This window comes from Erpetoichthys calabaricus, chromosome 10 (assembly GCF_900747795.2).
Source record: "Erpetoichthys calabaricus chromosome 10, fErpCal1.3, whole genome shotgun sequence".
NCBI classification, from domain to species: domain Eukaryota; kingdom Metazoa; phylum Chordata; class Cladistia; order Polypteriformes; family Polypteridae; genus Erpetoichthys; species Erpetoichthys calabaricus.
In genome coordinates, this window is record NC_041403.2 from 149,045,579 (window position 1) to 149,062,709 (window position 17,131).

General features: G+C 41.5%; 1 protein-coding gene across 4 annotated transcripts in view; it reads right to left on the bottom strand.

Moving 5' to 3' along the window:
• pkig (protein kinase (cAMP-dependent, catalytic) inhibitor gamma) overlaps positions 1-17,131 on the bottom strand; it is a 116,785-nt gene that overhangs the window by 16,364 nt on the left and 83,290 nt on the right. The window contains exon 1 of one of the 4 annotated variants that reach the window (XM_028812080.2): positions 3,882-4,102. The exons of the other annotated variants lie outside the window; for them this stretch is intronic. Within the exon in view, the coding sequence (XP_028667913.1) occupies positions 3,882-3,895 (14 nt within the window). The 5' untranslated portion in view covers positions 3,896-4,102. Of the gene's footprint in view, positions 1-3,881; positions 4,103-17,131 lie in introns of those variants that run through there. 4 annotated transcript variants of the gene reach the window in all.

Genomic DNA, 17,131 nt, shown 5'->3' on the forward strand with positions numbered 1-17,131 from the left:
AAAAATATAAAAAAGCCAGACTGGAATTTGTTAAAATGGAGATTGGCAAGCCACAATGCTTCTGGGAGAATGTCCTCTGGACAGATGAGACAAAACTGAAGCTTTTTAGCAAGTCACAACGGCTCATTGTCCACAGACGGAAAAAATGAAGCTGTCAAAGAAAAGAACACCATACAAACATGGAGGAGGCTCAGTTAAGTTTTGGGGCTGCCTAGCTGCATCTAAGCAGGGAACAATGAAATCTCAAGACTATCCAGACATTTTGCAGTGAAACGTACTGCCCTGTGTCAGAAAACTCTGTCTCAGTCGCAGGTCATGGACCCTCCAACAGGATGATGACCTAAAACACACAGCTAAAAACACCCAAGAATGGCCGAGAACAAACCATTGGACTAATCTAAAGTGGCCTTCTATGAGCCCCTATTGAACATCTATGGAGAGAATTGAAACATGCAGTCTGGAGAAGACCCCTTAACCCTGACCCGGCTGGAACAGTTTTCTCAGGAAGAGTGGGCCAAACCACCCATTGACAGGTGTAGATGTCTCACAGAGAGCTCCAGGAATCGCTTCTTTGCAGTGATTGCCTCTAAAGGTTGTGCAACTAAATATTAGGAGAAGGGTCCCATCATTTTTGTCCATGCCATTTTCATTTGTTGTATTATTTGAAATATTCTGTTGAATCAAAACTCTAAAGCAAAGTTTGTTTTTTCTTAAATATGGAATAAACAATGATGGGTGCCAATTGCTTTTGACAGTTTCAAGTTATTTCAGAGACAGTTGTGGGTTCCTCTGTTTTCGTGGAGACGTAGCAACAAATTTGCCCATGCATATACATACACACTCACACACAGAGGGTGGACTAATAATTGGAAACACCACACCACATGAAAGAGCAGCCTCACTCTGAAGCACCTAGCACTTAATTAGAAGTGCAGCTGCAAAGCCGAGTCCTCTTATATTGAGTGCCAAGTTACAGTTGGCGTCAGCTATACTGTAAGTGAGGTCTGACAATCACAACATTTGAGGTTTTAAAGCAACTAAACGAATGTCTGAAGAAGCCAAGTGGTTGGTGCCCAAATTGCAGGCTCATCAGGCACAAAAAATGCAAAAATTATTTCATGGCACAAAAATAATGACAATGTATGCTGAACATGGACAAAATGCATTGACAAAGAGAAACAGTGGACACAAGTCCAATCTCACCAAAAGGAATTAGTAGCAACCATCCTGTGAAGTACCACAAAATTAGCGCAATAATGAATCAGCACCTCCTTGACCCCATCTCAACACAAACTGTAAGCCATGAGCTTCACAAAGCCTACAAAGTAGGGCAATACTGGCATTTGTAAAGCACCTGATGCTCCATCATGATGCCACCCTATTCTAGGGTGGTAATGCCCACACATCACACTGTTTAATTAACTGAAGTCTAGGTTTATCAACCTGCCATCCATAGTTCCTCCAATCAGCAGCTTCAAATATAGATTTTTTTTTGTGAATTTCCCATTGGGATTAATAAAGTATCTATCTATCTATCTATCTATATAGATCAAGAACGTCCACTTCCTTCATCTCTTAAAGAACCAGGGGGCTTTTCTTCTTGAGGAATGCTGTGATAGCCCATGTCAAACAGCTCTGACCTTGTATGGCAACATCCCAACATGGACTGAAGCAGTTCTGAAGGCAAAAGGTGGCCCTGCTCCTAATACAGTCCTCCATATTAATACATTGTTAAAGGTTTCCTAATTAAGTTAAACTCACATTACTGTCCTTCCATAAAGGCAATCTGTGTTCAATAAAACTCTCCATTAATTTTAATCCAATTTCAAATCACTCCTACCCATCCACATGTCACATCCTAGTACCCTCAATCCATAGAGTCACACAGGACCCGGCAGAACTGGGGCTGGAGAACGCTCAGGCCAGCATTCATATCCATCCATTTATTTTTATTTTATTTTATTTTATTATTTTTTTTTACAGCTTGCAGGGGGTCTCAGACACAAGGCAGGAATAGATGTGCTTACCACCTCACACACACACACAGTCCCACTCATATACTGTAACCCACATGCTCCATGCTCACTCACTTGAGCATCAGAAATCCAAACAGATCAGGATTCCCCCGCTCATATACTCAAACTCACACCACCTGTAGCTCACTAATTTGCACACACACTCTCACACACTGACTCACAAACCTTAACTGACAAGCTCATTCATTTATCCGTATACTCACTGACGAGCTCCCTCACTCACACAACTGCATGCCCTCAATCATAGATGCTTGTTGAATTTCTCACTCATACACCCTTCACCCACTGACACAATTTCACATTCATTAACACACACTCAGTAACTCGCTCATTCACTCACTCAGTCACATAACCTCACTGGCAAGACCACTCACACACACACCCTCTCACTGACCCAATTTTACATTCATAAATACACACTCACCCTCACTCATAAACTCACTCACTCTCACATACAAGCTCACTCAGCCTAACAGCGAAACATTCACAAACACACTCATCTGCTCACTCACACTTGGTTGCATGCACACTCGCTTGGTCACTCCCACATTTTCACAACTGCACATTCATAAATGCACACTCACACCCTCACTCATAAACCCTTGCTAACAATTTAATTCACTCGCTTTCACATTCACATGCTCTCACTGACAAGCTCGTTCACACACACACATTGACTCACTTAAACAACTGCTCACTCACACTTGGTTACACTCACACTTACTTTGACAGTCACTCACAGAATTGTACATTCATAAATGCACGCTCACACCCATAAAACCCTCACTAACATTTTCACTCATTCACTCCCACTTACAAGCTCACTCGCTCACAAAATGACATATTTACAAACACACACTCACTTGCTCCTCGCACAATCTCTCCCTCTTTGTCACACTCACTTACTCACACCCCCTTGCTCGCTCACCTCACACAGTCACACAATCGCTCACACATCTTAACTGACAAGCTCATTCATTCACACAACGGCCAACCTTCACTAAAAAGCCCTCACAGACATTCTCACTCACTGACACAATTCCACACTCATAAATACACACCCAGTGCTCACTCACTTGCTCACTCACTCAATTACATATTTACGAGCACACACACACACTCACTCACAATCTCTCCCTCTCTCTCACACTTGGTTATATGCTCACTTACACATTCACACCTGCTCATTGAGTCGCCCTTTTACAAACGCTCACTCCTTACTCATATACCTTCACCGACAAGCTCGCTCACTCTCTCACTCTCATTGGCTCACACCATCTCTGTCTCTCTTCCTCATAATACCCACTCGCTCTCTCTCTCTCACACACACACACACACACACACACACAGATACGCGCACTCACGACCAGTCAAAGTGCCAGGACGCGCCGTATTTAGAGGGAGTGACTGGCCAGTCATTACGAAGCTAAGCTGAAAGTAAAGCCAGTAGTCCCAAAGGATTTGCGCAGACCGCCGAGGCGAACTCTTAAACTGAGAAGTCCAGCTGACTTCTGTTAAAAAAGGCAATAAAAGAAGGAGCACAATACCGCGGCAGCATGTTAAAGAATATGATACTGCGAGGATCAAACTGACGGCAGAACTTGTTAAACTTGTAGTGGGCGTGACAGACGAGCTCCGGGTGCCGGCGGTGCAAGCGCGAACAGTCGGCTCTCCGGTTGCGGATCTTTCCAGTTCCTTTCAAGATGATCTTTCGGACTTACACAGAGGTAGACATGCAGTATACAGACTGTCAAAAATAAACACACACACAGAACCAAAACCATCAGGTAGATCTACCCCCCCCATGTGCCGGGTGACAGTCGCGGTCCCGCTCGGTCGACTTACACGGCTAACACCATCCTTGAAACTCGTTGCTACCAATCAAAACTTCAAGACACGTTGCGCCTGTCCGTCCGCTCGCTCGTCTTGTCCTGCTGCAAGTTTTTTCGGAGTTTAAAAACACTTCCACAAAGTTCTTCCTGCAGTTTAAACGCACGTAGAGGTGACGCACATTCCGGCTGCCTTTGCCTCCCAGCTGTAGTCATTTACATATGTTTTGCCCCTGGGCTTGGCTCACGTGTGCGGTGACATTACTCGGCCCGCTCTGCAACGAGGGCTCTCTGGGAATTTCAGCTTTGCTCATTTCTTTTAGGCAAACCCAAGAAGACAATGGCAATTGCGTAACACGAGACTTAGTGGCCCTGTCACCGACTCGCTGCCACATCTCTGAATGCCGTCAACATTCCGAAGACCTTTGTGTTGTGTGGGGCCAAAGCATAAGCAGCCGGATTTCAAAGTGCGCTCTATTTACAAAGGGCTGAGGGCAAGGCAAACCTTGACATAAAAAATGAAATAGGTTTGCCATTTTTATTGTAGAGTATTAAGGGTTGTTTGAAGTAAAACAAGAAGAAGCGTTCTTTGCGAGGACGGATCTTAAGTCCATATATATAATTTCTCTCTCTCTCTCTCACACACACACACACATACATATATAAATACATACATACATTGTCCTCCATTATGGTTGAGATAAAAGACACATTTTTCCTTGATTTAACCTTTTGCTGTGTATACCACGAGGTGTGATCAAAAAGTACTGTGAATGTTGATGCAGAGTGCCATCCAAGAGCAATGCAAAACAATGCAGGTTCTGAGGTGTCCATCCTAGAGCCGAGTTTGTGACAAGCTTCAAATTGCTTGATACTGTCAGTCGTTTGTGAGCCACTGTTGAGTTCAAGTGTGTTTTTCAAGTTTGTCGTTAATAATGGATATTGAGCAACGCATTAACAAGAAATTTTGTTTCAAATTGCAAAAAGCTCAGGAAACTCATCAGATGTTAAAATCGGTTCATGGTGACACTGCACCGACAATTAAGACTGTTTACAAGTGGTTTGATCGATTTCGTAATGGATTTGACACGGTTGAAGACGAGAAAAGATCAAGACGTTCTTCAACATCAGTAACCGAGGAACGGTTTCATTCTTCATCATGACAACGCTCCTTGTCACACATCCCTTGTAGTACGACAATTTCTGTTGAATAAAAACATTACGCTGTGTCTGGATCCACCTTATTTGCCGGATCTGGCACCGTGCGACTTGTGGTTGCTCCCTAAATTGAAAATGTCCGTGAAAGACAAACGATTTCAATCCATTGAGGACATCCAGGCAGCCACAACATCCCAACTAAAGACACTCTCGAAAGACAACTTCTCAGGAACTGCTTTGTAAAGTGGCAGGAGCGTTGGGATAAGTGCAATTGAAGTGGAGGAGAGTATTTTGAGCGTGACTAGTAGTTGTAAATCTTTTACTGCAATAATAATAATAAACGTTTCTTTTTTAAAACGTTCACTTTATTTTTTTTATCACACCTCGTATAGCTGTGAAAGCCAAGCACGGGGTCCTAGACACTATTTAAATCGTCAGAAAAAAAATTGAAATGCAGGGATGTCAGGTAATTGAAAGGAACTACTCTGGGTGTCTTTCTCCTAGGAGGTTTCATTTTGCTGAAGCGCTCGCATGACTTGTGTATTAGCGGCTGAGCGAGCGTCTCTTTCTTCAGAGGTTTTGTTTTGCCGATGTGCTCGCCATGCTTCTGTAATAGCGGCTACGCGAGTGTCTCTTTCTTCGGATGTGGAGCCCTTGCCCCGACTCCACGTCTCACTTCAGGGCCAGACAGACACACACTTTCACACGTAGACGTTTATATATATGAATGTGATCAAAAGAGGTGGACTTACATTTATTCCATTAAGCCCATTTTACTAAATAGGCATTTCACTAATGCAGTCCTACATAATGTATACTATAGTAAACTATGTTGGAAATAGCCCGACAATCTGCTCTCTGGGGAAAACCCAACAGCCAGTATAGCCTTTAGGTTAAATGATAACACATATGTCCAATAAAACCTCCCAATAACAAGAATTGAGAAATAACACAAACATCAACTGGCCACCTTCCTGCAACACAAGCGATCAAAACTCACTGTTCGTTTGAACGGAGGCCGTCCTGGCTGAAGCCGAATGAACAGTGAGGTGCCCCATTTGGCTGACACACTGCACTGTCTTTGGTGGTCTGTCGATGTCTCGTACTTATCAATAGAACATGGGCAGTGAGGTGTGCCAAGGGAGTCTGTAGAGCGGCAAGTAATGAGGTTTGGAATGGTGTGGCAGTCAAGCCAAAGAAGTGTAATGATACTTACAGTGGATTCACAAAGTACTCAGACCACTGTATTTATAATTTCATTTTGCTCTGCCGCGGCCTTGTGTTAAAATCATTTGAATAACCCCCCCCCAACAAGCAACACTCAATAGCCCAAAACTGAAAAAGAAAATTTTGCCAATTTGTTAAACATAAAAAATATGCATATTTGCAGTAATGTACAGATATGCTATTTCTGTCTGTGAAAAAGTCGGTAAGTCCACCCTTGGCTCCAACAGCTAGTGTTGCCCCCTCAAGTTGATGTTTCCTAGAACTCTCTAGCAGTCTCTGATATTGACTGGGAGATTTCTTCCTACTCCATCATGCAGAATTCCTTCAGCTGTGTGAGGGTTGAGGGGTGTCTTATCTCGTTGAGATTCAGATCTGGACTTTGACTTATCCATTCTAGAACCTTCCATTACTTTCTTTTCAGCCATTCTTTTGTGGGTTTACTGAAATGATTAATGTCATTGCCATTTTGCAAGGTTCATTTGTAACTGAGCTTCCATCTTCTGACAGATGGTCTCACATTATCCTCAGACACACTCTGGGACAATGAAGAATTTGTGGATTCTAAAATGGTGAGCTGCCCAGGTCCTGATGCAGCAAAGCAGCCCCAAACTAGAACATTTCCACCACAACACTTTACAGTTGGCATCAGATTCTTCTGGTGAAATGTTGTCCAAACAAGTCTTCTGGCCATGTTGCCAGATTCTCTCTTCATCTTGTCTGTCCAGAGCACATTGTTCCAGAAGTTCTGGTATTTTGCTTGAAGGGAAAACATAAGTCTTGCCGTGATGTTCTTTCTGGTTTCTTTCAGGCACAACTCCCACATAGATCTAATTTGTGCAGCCTCTTTCTAATGGTTGACTCATGCACTTTGACATCAGCAGTGACAAGAGCTACCTGTAGATTCCCTGTGATGAATTTCTGGCCTTCTTGGAGACTTTCTTCAGCATCTTGCATTCTAACCTGAGGCTGAACTTGCTGGGACAGCCTGGTCTGGATAAGTTGGCAGTTGTTTGAAACCTTCAACCCTTGTAGGTAATCTTCTGGATGGTGGAATGATTAATTTCCAACTGGATATCTTCTGAAATTTCTTCCTGCACTCCTATTCATTTATAACCTCCTTTCTGAAGGCCTCAGAGAGCTCTTTCGATTACAGCATGGCGATAAGACACATTTCAAAAGCAAAGCCAAACTAAATGTCTTAAGTCTTAAATAAGAAAGGTTCAGTCAAGGGCCTCCCTAATGATGTACTAATCATTTGCATCTAATGCTAATTTTAAGTGTTTGATCAAGGTGTGTACTTACTTCTTTTATGTTTAAAATTTGCATTTATGTTTATTTAAATTATACAATGGACAAAAAATATAAATGCAATCTAAGGTGTGTTATATACAGTGTAATGGGGATTGTGGAAGAGAGGTGAAAAAGAGAGTGCAGGCAGGGTGGAATGGGTGGAGAAGAGTGTCAGGAGTGACAGATGGGTATCAGCAAGAGTGAAAGGGAAGATCTACAAGACAGTAGTGAGACCAGCTATGTTATATGGGTTGGAGACGGTGGCACTGACCAGAAAGCAAAAGACAGAGCTGGAAGTGGCAGAGTTAAAGATGCAGGATTAGAAATGAGGACATTAGAGGGTCATCTCAGGTTGGACAGTTGGGAGACAAAGTGAGAGAGGCGAGGATAGATAGATAGATAGATAGATAGATAGATAGATAGATAGATAGATAGATAGATAGATAGATAGATAGATAGATAGATAGATAGATAGATAGATAGATAGATAGATAGATAGATAGATAGATAGATAGATAGATAGATAGACTTTATTAATCCCAATGGGAAATTCACATTCTCCAGCAGCAGCATAATGATACAATAAATAATATTAAATTAAAGAATGATAATAATGCAGATGAAAAACAGACAATAACTTTGTATAATGTTAAATGTTAACGTTTACACCCCCGGGTGGAATTGAAGAGCCGCATAGTTTGGGGGAGAAACGATCTCCTCAATCTGTCTGAGGAGCAGGACAGTAACAGCAGTCTGTCGCTGAAGCTGCTCTTCTGTCTGGAGATGACACTGTTTAGTGGATGCAGTGGATTCTCCATAATTGATAGGAGCCTGCTGAGTGCCCGTCGCTCTGCCACAGATGTTAAACTGTCCAGCTCCATGCCAACAATAGAGCCTGCCTTCCTCACCAGTTTGTCCAGGCGTGAGGCATCTTTCCTCTTAATGCTGCCTCCCTAGCACACCACCGCATAGAAGAGGGCGCTCGCCACAACTGTCTGATAGAACATCTGCAGCATCTTATTGCAGATGTTGAAGGACGCCAGCCTTCTAAGGAAGTATAGTCGGCTCTGTCCTTTCTTGCACAGCACATCAGTATTGGCAGTCCAGTCTAATTTATCATCCAGCTGCACTCCCAGATATTTATAGGTCTGCACCATCTGCACACAGTCACCTTTGATGATCACGGGGTCTATGAGGGGCCTGGGCCTCCTAAAATCCACCACTAACTCTTTGGTTTTGCTGGTGTTCAGTTGTAGGTGGTTTGAGTCGCACCATTTAACAAAGTCATTGATTAAGATGATTTGGATTACGATGGCTTGGACATGTGCAGAGGAGAGATGATGAGTATATTGGGAGAAGGATGCTAAGGATAGAGCTGCCATGTAAGAGGAAAAGAGGAAGGCCTAAGAGAAGGCTTATGGATGTGGTAAGAGACGACATGTAGGTGATGGGGGTAACAGAACAAGATACAGAGGACAGAAAGATATGGAAGGAGATGATCCGCTGTGGCAACCCCTAACAGGAGCAGCTGAAAGAAGAAAAAGTCTAATGTTTGTTATATTATATCACCTTTACCTGTTTGAATGAAGATCACATATGAGATACACATATGTTAAAAAATAAAAACATTTATCACTATAGGTAAAGCTTTGTAAAATTCTCTCTCTCTCTATATACAGTATATATACATATAAAATCCAACGTTTGTCTGTCTGGTTTTCACGAGAAAACTACTTAACGTATATAGATCAGGTTTTTTTCTATAATTTGCTTGAACATTCCGGTTGATTTTGTGACTTCTCTCATTGCGCTATGTATCATAGTTCACTTGCGGCACCGATTTATTAGCACAAATCCGAGAGACATGCAGTGGGCCAAGGGGAGGGGGGTGGGACTCTTGTCACTCATGCGCCAGCCTCAGGGTGTAGCTTACCTCCGTTTAGCTAACAAACGAGAGAAATACTTAATGGATTTAGATCGGGTTTTTTTTCTATAATTTGTTTGGACCTTCTGGTTGATTTTGCAACTTCTCTTATCGTGCTAAGAATCATAGTTCGTTTGCAGGAACAATTTATTTGTGCTACTCCGAGACAGAGTCTGTGGGTCGAGGGGAAGGGGAAGCGTGACGTCAGGAGTGGGAAGCCGGGCAGGGCTCTCCTCACTGTCTTGTTTCACTTCTACGCATGCGGTGCCGCGGGGGATGTCTAGTAATTAATGAAAATAATTTAAAAACATGCTACAGCCATCAACATGATCTATGTTTAATATCCTGACTCAACCAACTAATATACTGGCATAAATACAGTAAAAAAATCAACAAGAAAAGAAATCTATAACTCTATAATATAAAGTTGGCTTACTAACTCACTCACTCACCAACACAGACGCCATTTCCTGTCTAGTTAAAAATCTGTAATATGGCAAGATGGTACATTTGGGGCAGTTGGTATCTGTTAAGAAAGGACATTTCAAAATGTAAATATTAAGGAGTAAATACCCCTGCCACAAAAAGAAAACTAAATATCCCAAAATGTCAAAAATTCTTTGACTGAAATTTGGTGGCATTACAGAAAAAAGAAAATTAACCAACCCATGTATTTTTATTTGTCGATATGTATTAAAATTATGCTAACATGTATGCTCAGCATGGTGATGAGAGTGGTTTTTAAGCAAAAGAAGGATGGAGCAGAAGTGACTGATGAACCGAACAGCGGCACTAACCAATAGGGTGCACGAATGACTGAAAAAGGGTCGGTGTCCTGGACAGGAAAAGAGAGACATGACCAAATATAGCGAAGCTCAATCAAGATGCAAAGATCAATGGTTAGCAAGTGCACTGCAGATTGTGACTGTTGGTGTTGCTTCTCTACAACAAATAAGACAATATATGCATGGCGTAACATTCAGGTGGATTTGGCAACTAAGTTAACTGATATAAATATTGGAGCATTTTGCATTTTTTTACTTCATTCAAGAATCCATTGTTACATTTTTATTTGTTAAATAATTTTGTAACAATGAGTCATATTCAAAAGTAAGTATGATAATGAAATTCAATCCCATGTGCTAGTAGACTGAATTAAATATATACTTTTTAATAGTTGTCAAGGACAGCCGGCAGCCCAAGAAACAAAAGGATGGGGGAAGGCAGCTTCTTCAGGGCACTGTCTACCCCAGAACGCTAGATGGCAGCTCCTCTGGGTTACAGAAATACCCCATATTACAGAGCATCATGGGACTTGGAGTTCCTTACCTCAACCCTGCTGAGTGCCAGCAGGGGGTACTGCAAGGACTAAGGAGCCCTATGGCATGGGGTTTCTGCCTCGCCCGGAAGTGCTTAACAGACAATGTGGGTGGAAGAGCAGAAGCACTTCTAGGGTGGCCAATATAAAAGGAGCTGACCGCCTCACAGAGAAGGGCCTGACTTGGTGGATGGAGGATAAAGCTTGCTGGGAGAAGCGGAGGAGGCAGTGACCAAAAGAGAATGGAAGAAGGAAGAGTCTTATTGCTGCATTATTTTGTACTTGTTGCTGTGGTGGTGGGAAACGCTGGTTTGAATACTTTCCCACATAATAAAAGGCTCTTTGTGTTTTAAACTTGTGCCCAGTATCTGTCTGTGTTGGGTTTAGGGAGCTGGAGCGCCCCTGGTGTCCACAAGAACTTTAAATTGGAGATAAAAGCCAGTCACAAAGAGTCTTGTGGTGGCTAACCAGGTTTCATACACAACAGATTCCAAGTCAAGTGACGTAAAAATGGCACCGATTTATGTGTGTAAGTGGTGGACGGTCTGTGATTAACTGCTGTTCAATACCATTTAATACAGAATGATCAATACTAACATAACATCAGTATCAATTTTAACCTATGAAAGGAGAAAAGGAACCAAAATAAGTTCCCCATCTAGCTGCTAATATTAGTTAAAGCAAGCAGTTGGTTAAAATTATATAAACAAGTAAGAACTTAGAAAGGATTGGATTTATTATATAACCAGAATACAAATGGTACCCGATGGGCACGAACATCAGGGGCTTAACTTGATTGTTTATGTATATATGGAACTAAAAGATCAGGGGCTGGGTGCCAGAGATCAGGGGCTTAAGCCAATGCAGCCTTCCACCTCTGGACCCCGACTGTCCATTTTTAAACCTGCCCCATGTTTATATCAGTTAGGGTCAGGGTTAGGGTTAGGATCAGGCTACACCTTTCCTCTGTTATTAATTAGTTCAAACGCCATTAAAGCTGCAAGGTGAGAATGTCACTTCTTTACAATAATTACCTGCAGAGAATACTGTTCAGTTTTATGTATGCTTATATAATTGCTTTCCCTTCCATTTATTCCCAGAGAAGTGGCTTTTTTTGTGCTCTATTAGTTACCTTATCTAAAGCAGCAGGAGAAGGCGCTGCGTTGTGAACTGTTTGCATGCGTGTGCTCTGCCTGGCGTCTGACTCACTAATTGGGCATCTAAAAGGCTGTCAGACAAAGTAAAAGAAGAAAATATACACAATGTACAAGTTCAGGAAACTGTGCTCAAAGTAAAATTGAAACAATAAACTCATTCCTACTTGAAGTCGCACAAAATGTTTCTCCATTTTAAGATGGACGAGTATGCAAAATCGACAATGCTTTTTCAAAGGGAAAGTTTGAAATTTTAAAACTTTGTACAGTGCGACCTGTTTGAGATACCACAACAAAAATGTAACTGAATTTCTTTAAAGAACATGTGTGCCACATCTCAACAAAACTGGTTCATAGGGTGGCGAGTTGTTTCATGTGAACAGACAGACAGACAGGGGCTTGTGCAATAGGTGCTTTGTGGAGTGAGGCGAAAATGGTGTCCAATACCAGCCAGGAGTGACACTGGTGGTGTGGGCAGGTGCTTCAGAGGCATAAGCCCCAAATCTCTTGTGCCCAACTCCTGATCTTTGTCTCAATTACATACATGACAATAACGGTAAGCCCCTGATCCTTCTGTTCATCATATACAGTGATCCCTCGCTATATCGCGCTTCGCCTTTCGCGGCTTCACTCTATCGCGGATTTTATACAGTATGTAAGCATATTTAAATATATATCGTGGATTTTTTGCTGGTTCGCGGATTTCTGAGGACAATGGGTCTTTTAATTTCTGGTACATGCTTCCTCAGTTGGTCTGCCCAGTTGATTTCATACAAGGGACGCTATTGGCAGATGGCTGAGAAGCTACCCAACTTACTTTTCTCTTTCTCTCTCTTGCGCTGACTTTCTCTGATCCTGACGTAGGGGGTGTGAGCAGGGGGGCTGTTCACACACCTAGACGATACGGACGCTCGTCTAAAAATGCTGAAAGATTATCTTCACGTTGCTACCTTCTGTGCAGCTGCTTAGTGAAGCGACATGCTGCACGGTGCTTCGCATACTTAAAAGCTCGAAGGGCACGTATTGATTTTTGCATGTTTGTTTTTCTCTGTCTCTCTCTCTCCCTGCTCCTGACGGAGGGGGTGTGAGCTGCCGCCTTCAACAGCTTTGTGCCGCGGTGCTTCGCATACTTAAAAGCCAAACAGCACCATTGATTTGTTTGCTTTCCTCTGTCTTTCTGACAGACTCTGCTCCTGATGCGCACTCCTTTGAAGAGGAAGATATGTTTGCATTCTTTTAATTGTGAGACAGAACTGTCATCTCTGTCTTGTCATGGAGCACAGTTTAAACTTTTGAAAAAGAGACAAATGTTTGTTTGCAGTGTTTGAATAACGTTCCTGTCTCTCTACAACCTCCTGTGTTTCTGCGCAAATCTGTGACCCAAGCATGACAATATAAAAATAACCATATAAACATATTGTTTCTACTTCGCGGATTTTCTTATTTCGCGGGTGGCTCTGGAACGCAACCCCCGCGATGGAGGAGGGATTACTGTACTATGTAACCCCTAATCGATGTTATACCATTATATGAACATGCTCAAAACCCCAAAGACCATCTTCCCCCACACTCTTTGATTTTACACACATGTAAGACCACACCTGACAACCACACAGGGGACTAAGACCCTGATACCTGCAAATTCTATAAACTTCTTGGACCAATGATGTCAGTCTAAACTTAACGGGTCCCCCGTGAGCTACTCCGTTGTAATTTACATTCACATTTCCAATCTTAGAAATGGAACTCCAAACTCTGACCTCCAAAATCATTTACATTTCCATGCTTGTCTGTTTATTTTGAACAGGGATACCCAATCCCCAGCTCTCTGAAATTCTTTACATCAATCCTAGAAGTGGCTCAGTACTGTACTTCTCAATTTTTCACTTTTGACTGTCGGCACTTAAATGCATACTGGCTCTCATTTTGGTTATCCATTATGCTCCATCTGTCTCCAGTTTTTTAATGTAGAGCTGGGAACTCAAAGGGGACACTCCCCCCACCAACCTAAACACTCTTCAGTTGTGGCTACTTAAATTATGCAATGCTCCAGCGCCAGCCTTAGACAGTGGTGTTGCAGTTTCAAACTGGGAAGCCACAGATATTTTATTGCGATGCTCAAAGCTACTGCTGCTCCTCCTCACTCTTTATATTTAATACGTCAGTGTAATGCACAGAGTATCGGCACTTGTGTATATCCAGCTCAAGCACCGCTTTGCATGTTGTGGAAGAAAATAAAGGCAATTAACGGGTCACATAGTTGTTTAGGGGTAATGTAGTTATTGTGGATAAAGAGTTTTGGTATATTTTCCATATTAAAATGCAGCATCTATTCTATTCTACTTCCAGGCGCTGCGTCATGCAGTAGCCTTGACAGAGGCCCTCTTTCTTCATCTCACTGCTACCCACAATTGACAGTTTGTTTTTATTTTATTTATTTTTTTGGAGCTTCTGTAAAATTTTAATTTCCCCTTGGAGACTGTTCTCTTAAGAGGCATTAGCTCTCTGGAAATGTGTTCTTTTGAATTTTGGCGTTTTAATTAACCTGAATTTAAATAATTATAAATAAAAAAAGGTATTATCCCCACCCCTCAAGCAATAAGACGGTTAAAAGATTACATGAGAAGCATAAAGGATAATCTAACTCTTTACTGACGGGTTCACGTGGTATTACAGACGGGAAGCCTATGACAGACTCTTTTCAAGCATGTGGGTGGCTTGAACTACTCAGTCTTGCCATCTTTCATCGCCACGCTGAAAGGATTTTCACCGGACAGAAGACATAATCTTCTGCCCGGCCTCGGACGGAAGACATACTCTTCCGCCCGGAAGCTTCAAAGTGTTGGCCGTAGGTGTCCATCCTTATATACTGGTTGCTCCATGTGCAGGTTCTTCACTCCGGATCCAAACAAGGACAGGAAAGGACTCAAACCCCACCTTCAAACATACAGGAATAGCACAATGCCTACATACAGTTCTCACACTCCCAACAAGGAAAGAGGTTTTTTATGCTGACAGAAGACAGAAATATACTAGTCTGTCTTTAGGCTGACAGCTTCCAGCTGTCTGTGGCTCTCTATAGTCCTGTGCTTGGCTCGGCAATTCTGACTGCTGATACTGTGCCCCTGTGTACCTGGATGAATGAATCCATAACAGTGGGCACAGAGAACAGTGACATTAAACTTAATAAAAAACACATAGTATAACAGAGACAAATAAAGTATTATATACAGTAACTAGAGGGCTCCAACCCCTGCACGCTTTGCTCGCCAACCCCCAGGGTATCTCGCAAAGGGCAATGGGATGCCCCTCCGTTAGAGAAAGCGATTGCATTTAAAGAGTTGGTATACAGAAGAGTATGCGGGGCATGGGAGGAAGACTGGTCCTTAATTGTTATAGATAGAAAATCAGTAACTTTAGTATTTCACTACAGCTGTCTATTTTAAATACCAATGAATAATAAAACGTAGTAAAAAGTAATAGTAAAAAAAGAAGAAGTTAAAAAAAAGTAAAATGTAATAGAAAGTAAATAAAAAATGAAATTGCCTTAACACCTCGTCAAAAACAATATTATGAATTACTTTATCCTCTAACTTACATTCTATAAACATTGCTTTTTTGCATTTCTGTTCACATATTGTTTGGGATATTTTTCTCTTTTTCATTTATTGGACAATTCTCTTTGCTCTTGATTTTTATTAAATGTAGCTCTTTTTTGTTCATTTTCTTTTATTCGATATTCATTATCAGCTCTTGCTGCTGTTTTTCTATCGCAATCTAAAATTTGACATTCTTGAATAGCTGATAATTTGCTATTACAATTGACAGTGTTGAAGGGCGAGTTAGCACTGAGAGTGTCAAGGGGTGGGATGGAGAGAGGATGTGCGCAGTAGGAGTAATGATTGGGAAAGCGGTGTGGAGGGGAGAGCTCAAGGCTGAATAACGCGGACACAACCGAAAATTGTTTAATATAACAGAGAGACTATATATTTATCTATCTATCTTACAAGTAGCATAAAGGAATAATAAATATAGTCTGAACTTGTTTAAGCTGAAATGTTTTAGGTGGTGGTCTTAAAAAGTGGCTGCTGTAACACACAGTTGTCATGTACTTAGGAGTTCCATAAAAAGATATGGGGTGAACTTAAGAAATATTGAAAAGGACAAGAATGTAGCAGAATGAGACTTTTAATTTGGGTGAATTTAGGGGAGTGTGAGCTAATTTACCAAATCAGAATACATGTCCGATGTTGTGTAAACATTAATTTCAGCACTGTTATGTACATTCACTTGTCTATAAATATGTCTCGTTGTCTTTGCTCTGTGACCATTCTGTGGCGTTTCTGCTCAGGGACCAGCATTGGGGTGCTCCCTCTTCATGAAGAGCAATTAAAGATGAATGACCAAGCTTCCTCCTGTCCGATTACTGGCTCTATTAAATGGTCTTAGGGTAACAATATTAATTCCTCCACGATATACATTTGCAATCGCAGATCTTAAAGGGGAACAAAATTCAGCTAGACGAAAAGAAATACCGTACTTGAGTGAATGATGTTAACAAATGAAAATTGTAAACCATCCAATAATGATAATAATAAAGTAAATACTCAGATTTTACATTACCCATACAGATTATCTGTTTCAATTCAAAACAATACACTTTCCTGTAAAATTGTATTTTGCAATGACCATCAATAAAGGCCAACTCACTAGGAAAAGCAGGAATGCTTACTCATGGACTTGTACATTGCATGTTCAAAAAGTAGCAGCTCCAGTGACCTAACAGATTTTTTTTAATTACTTGTTATTTGACTGACAACTTTATCGAATGCGACTTACAACATTTAAGATACAATTGGTTGCATTTCTTTTGTTTTTCTGTATGTAGCACAGGCAGATGAAGTGACTTGCTCATGGTCACACAGTGTCATTAGTGGGATTTGAACCCACAACCTCAGGGTTTGACATCCAAAGCCTTATCCACTGTGCCACATCATCTGCCAATAACATTAACTCTTGGAAAATAAAAAACCCTACATACTGTATATCTTATACAAAAAAGCATTTAGCTACATAGTACTTCTGATACACCCGACTAACTGATGGCACTATAAAAGATATCCATCATCTTATGACATTTCCTGGGCAAAGCCAAGCAACACAGCTAGTCATGAATAATAATAACAAATAAAATC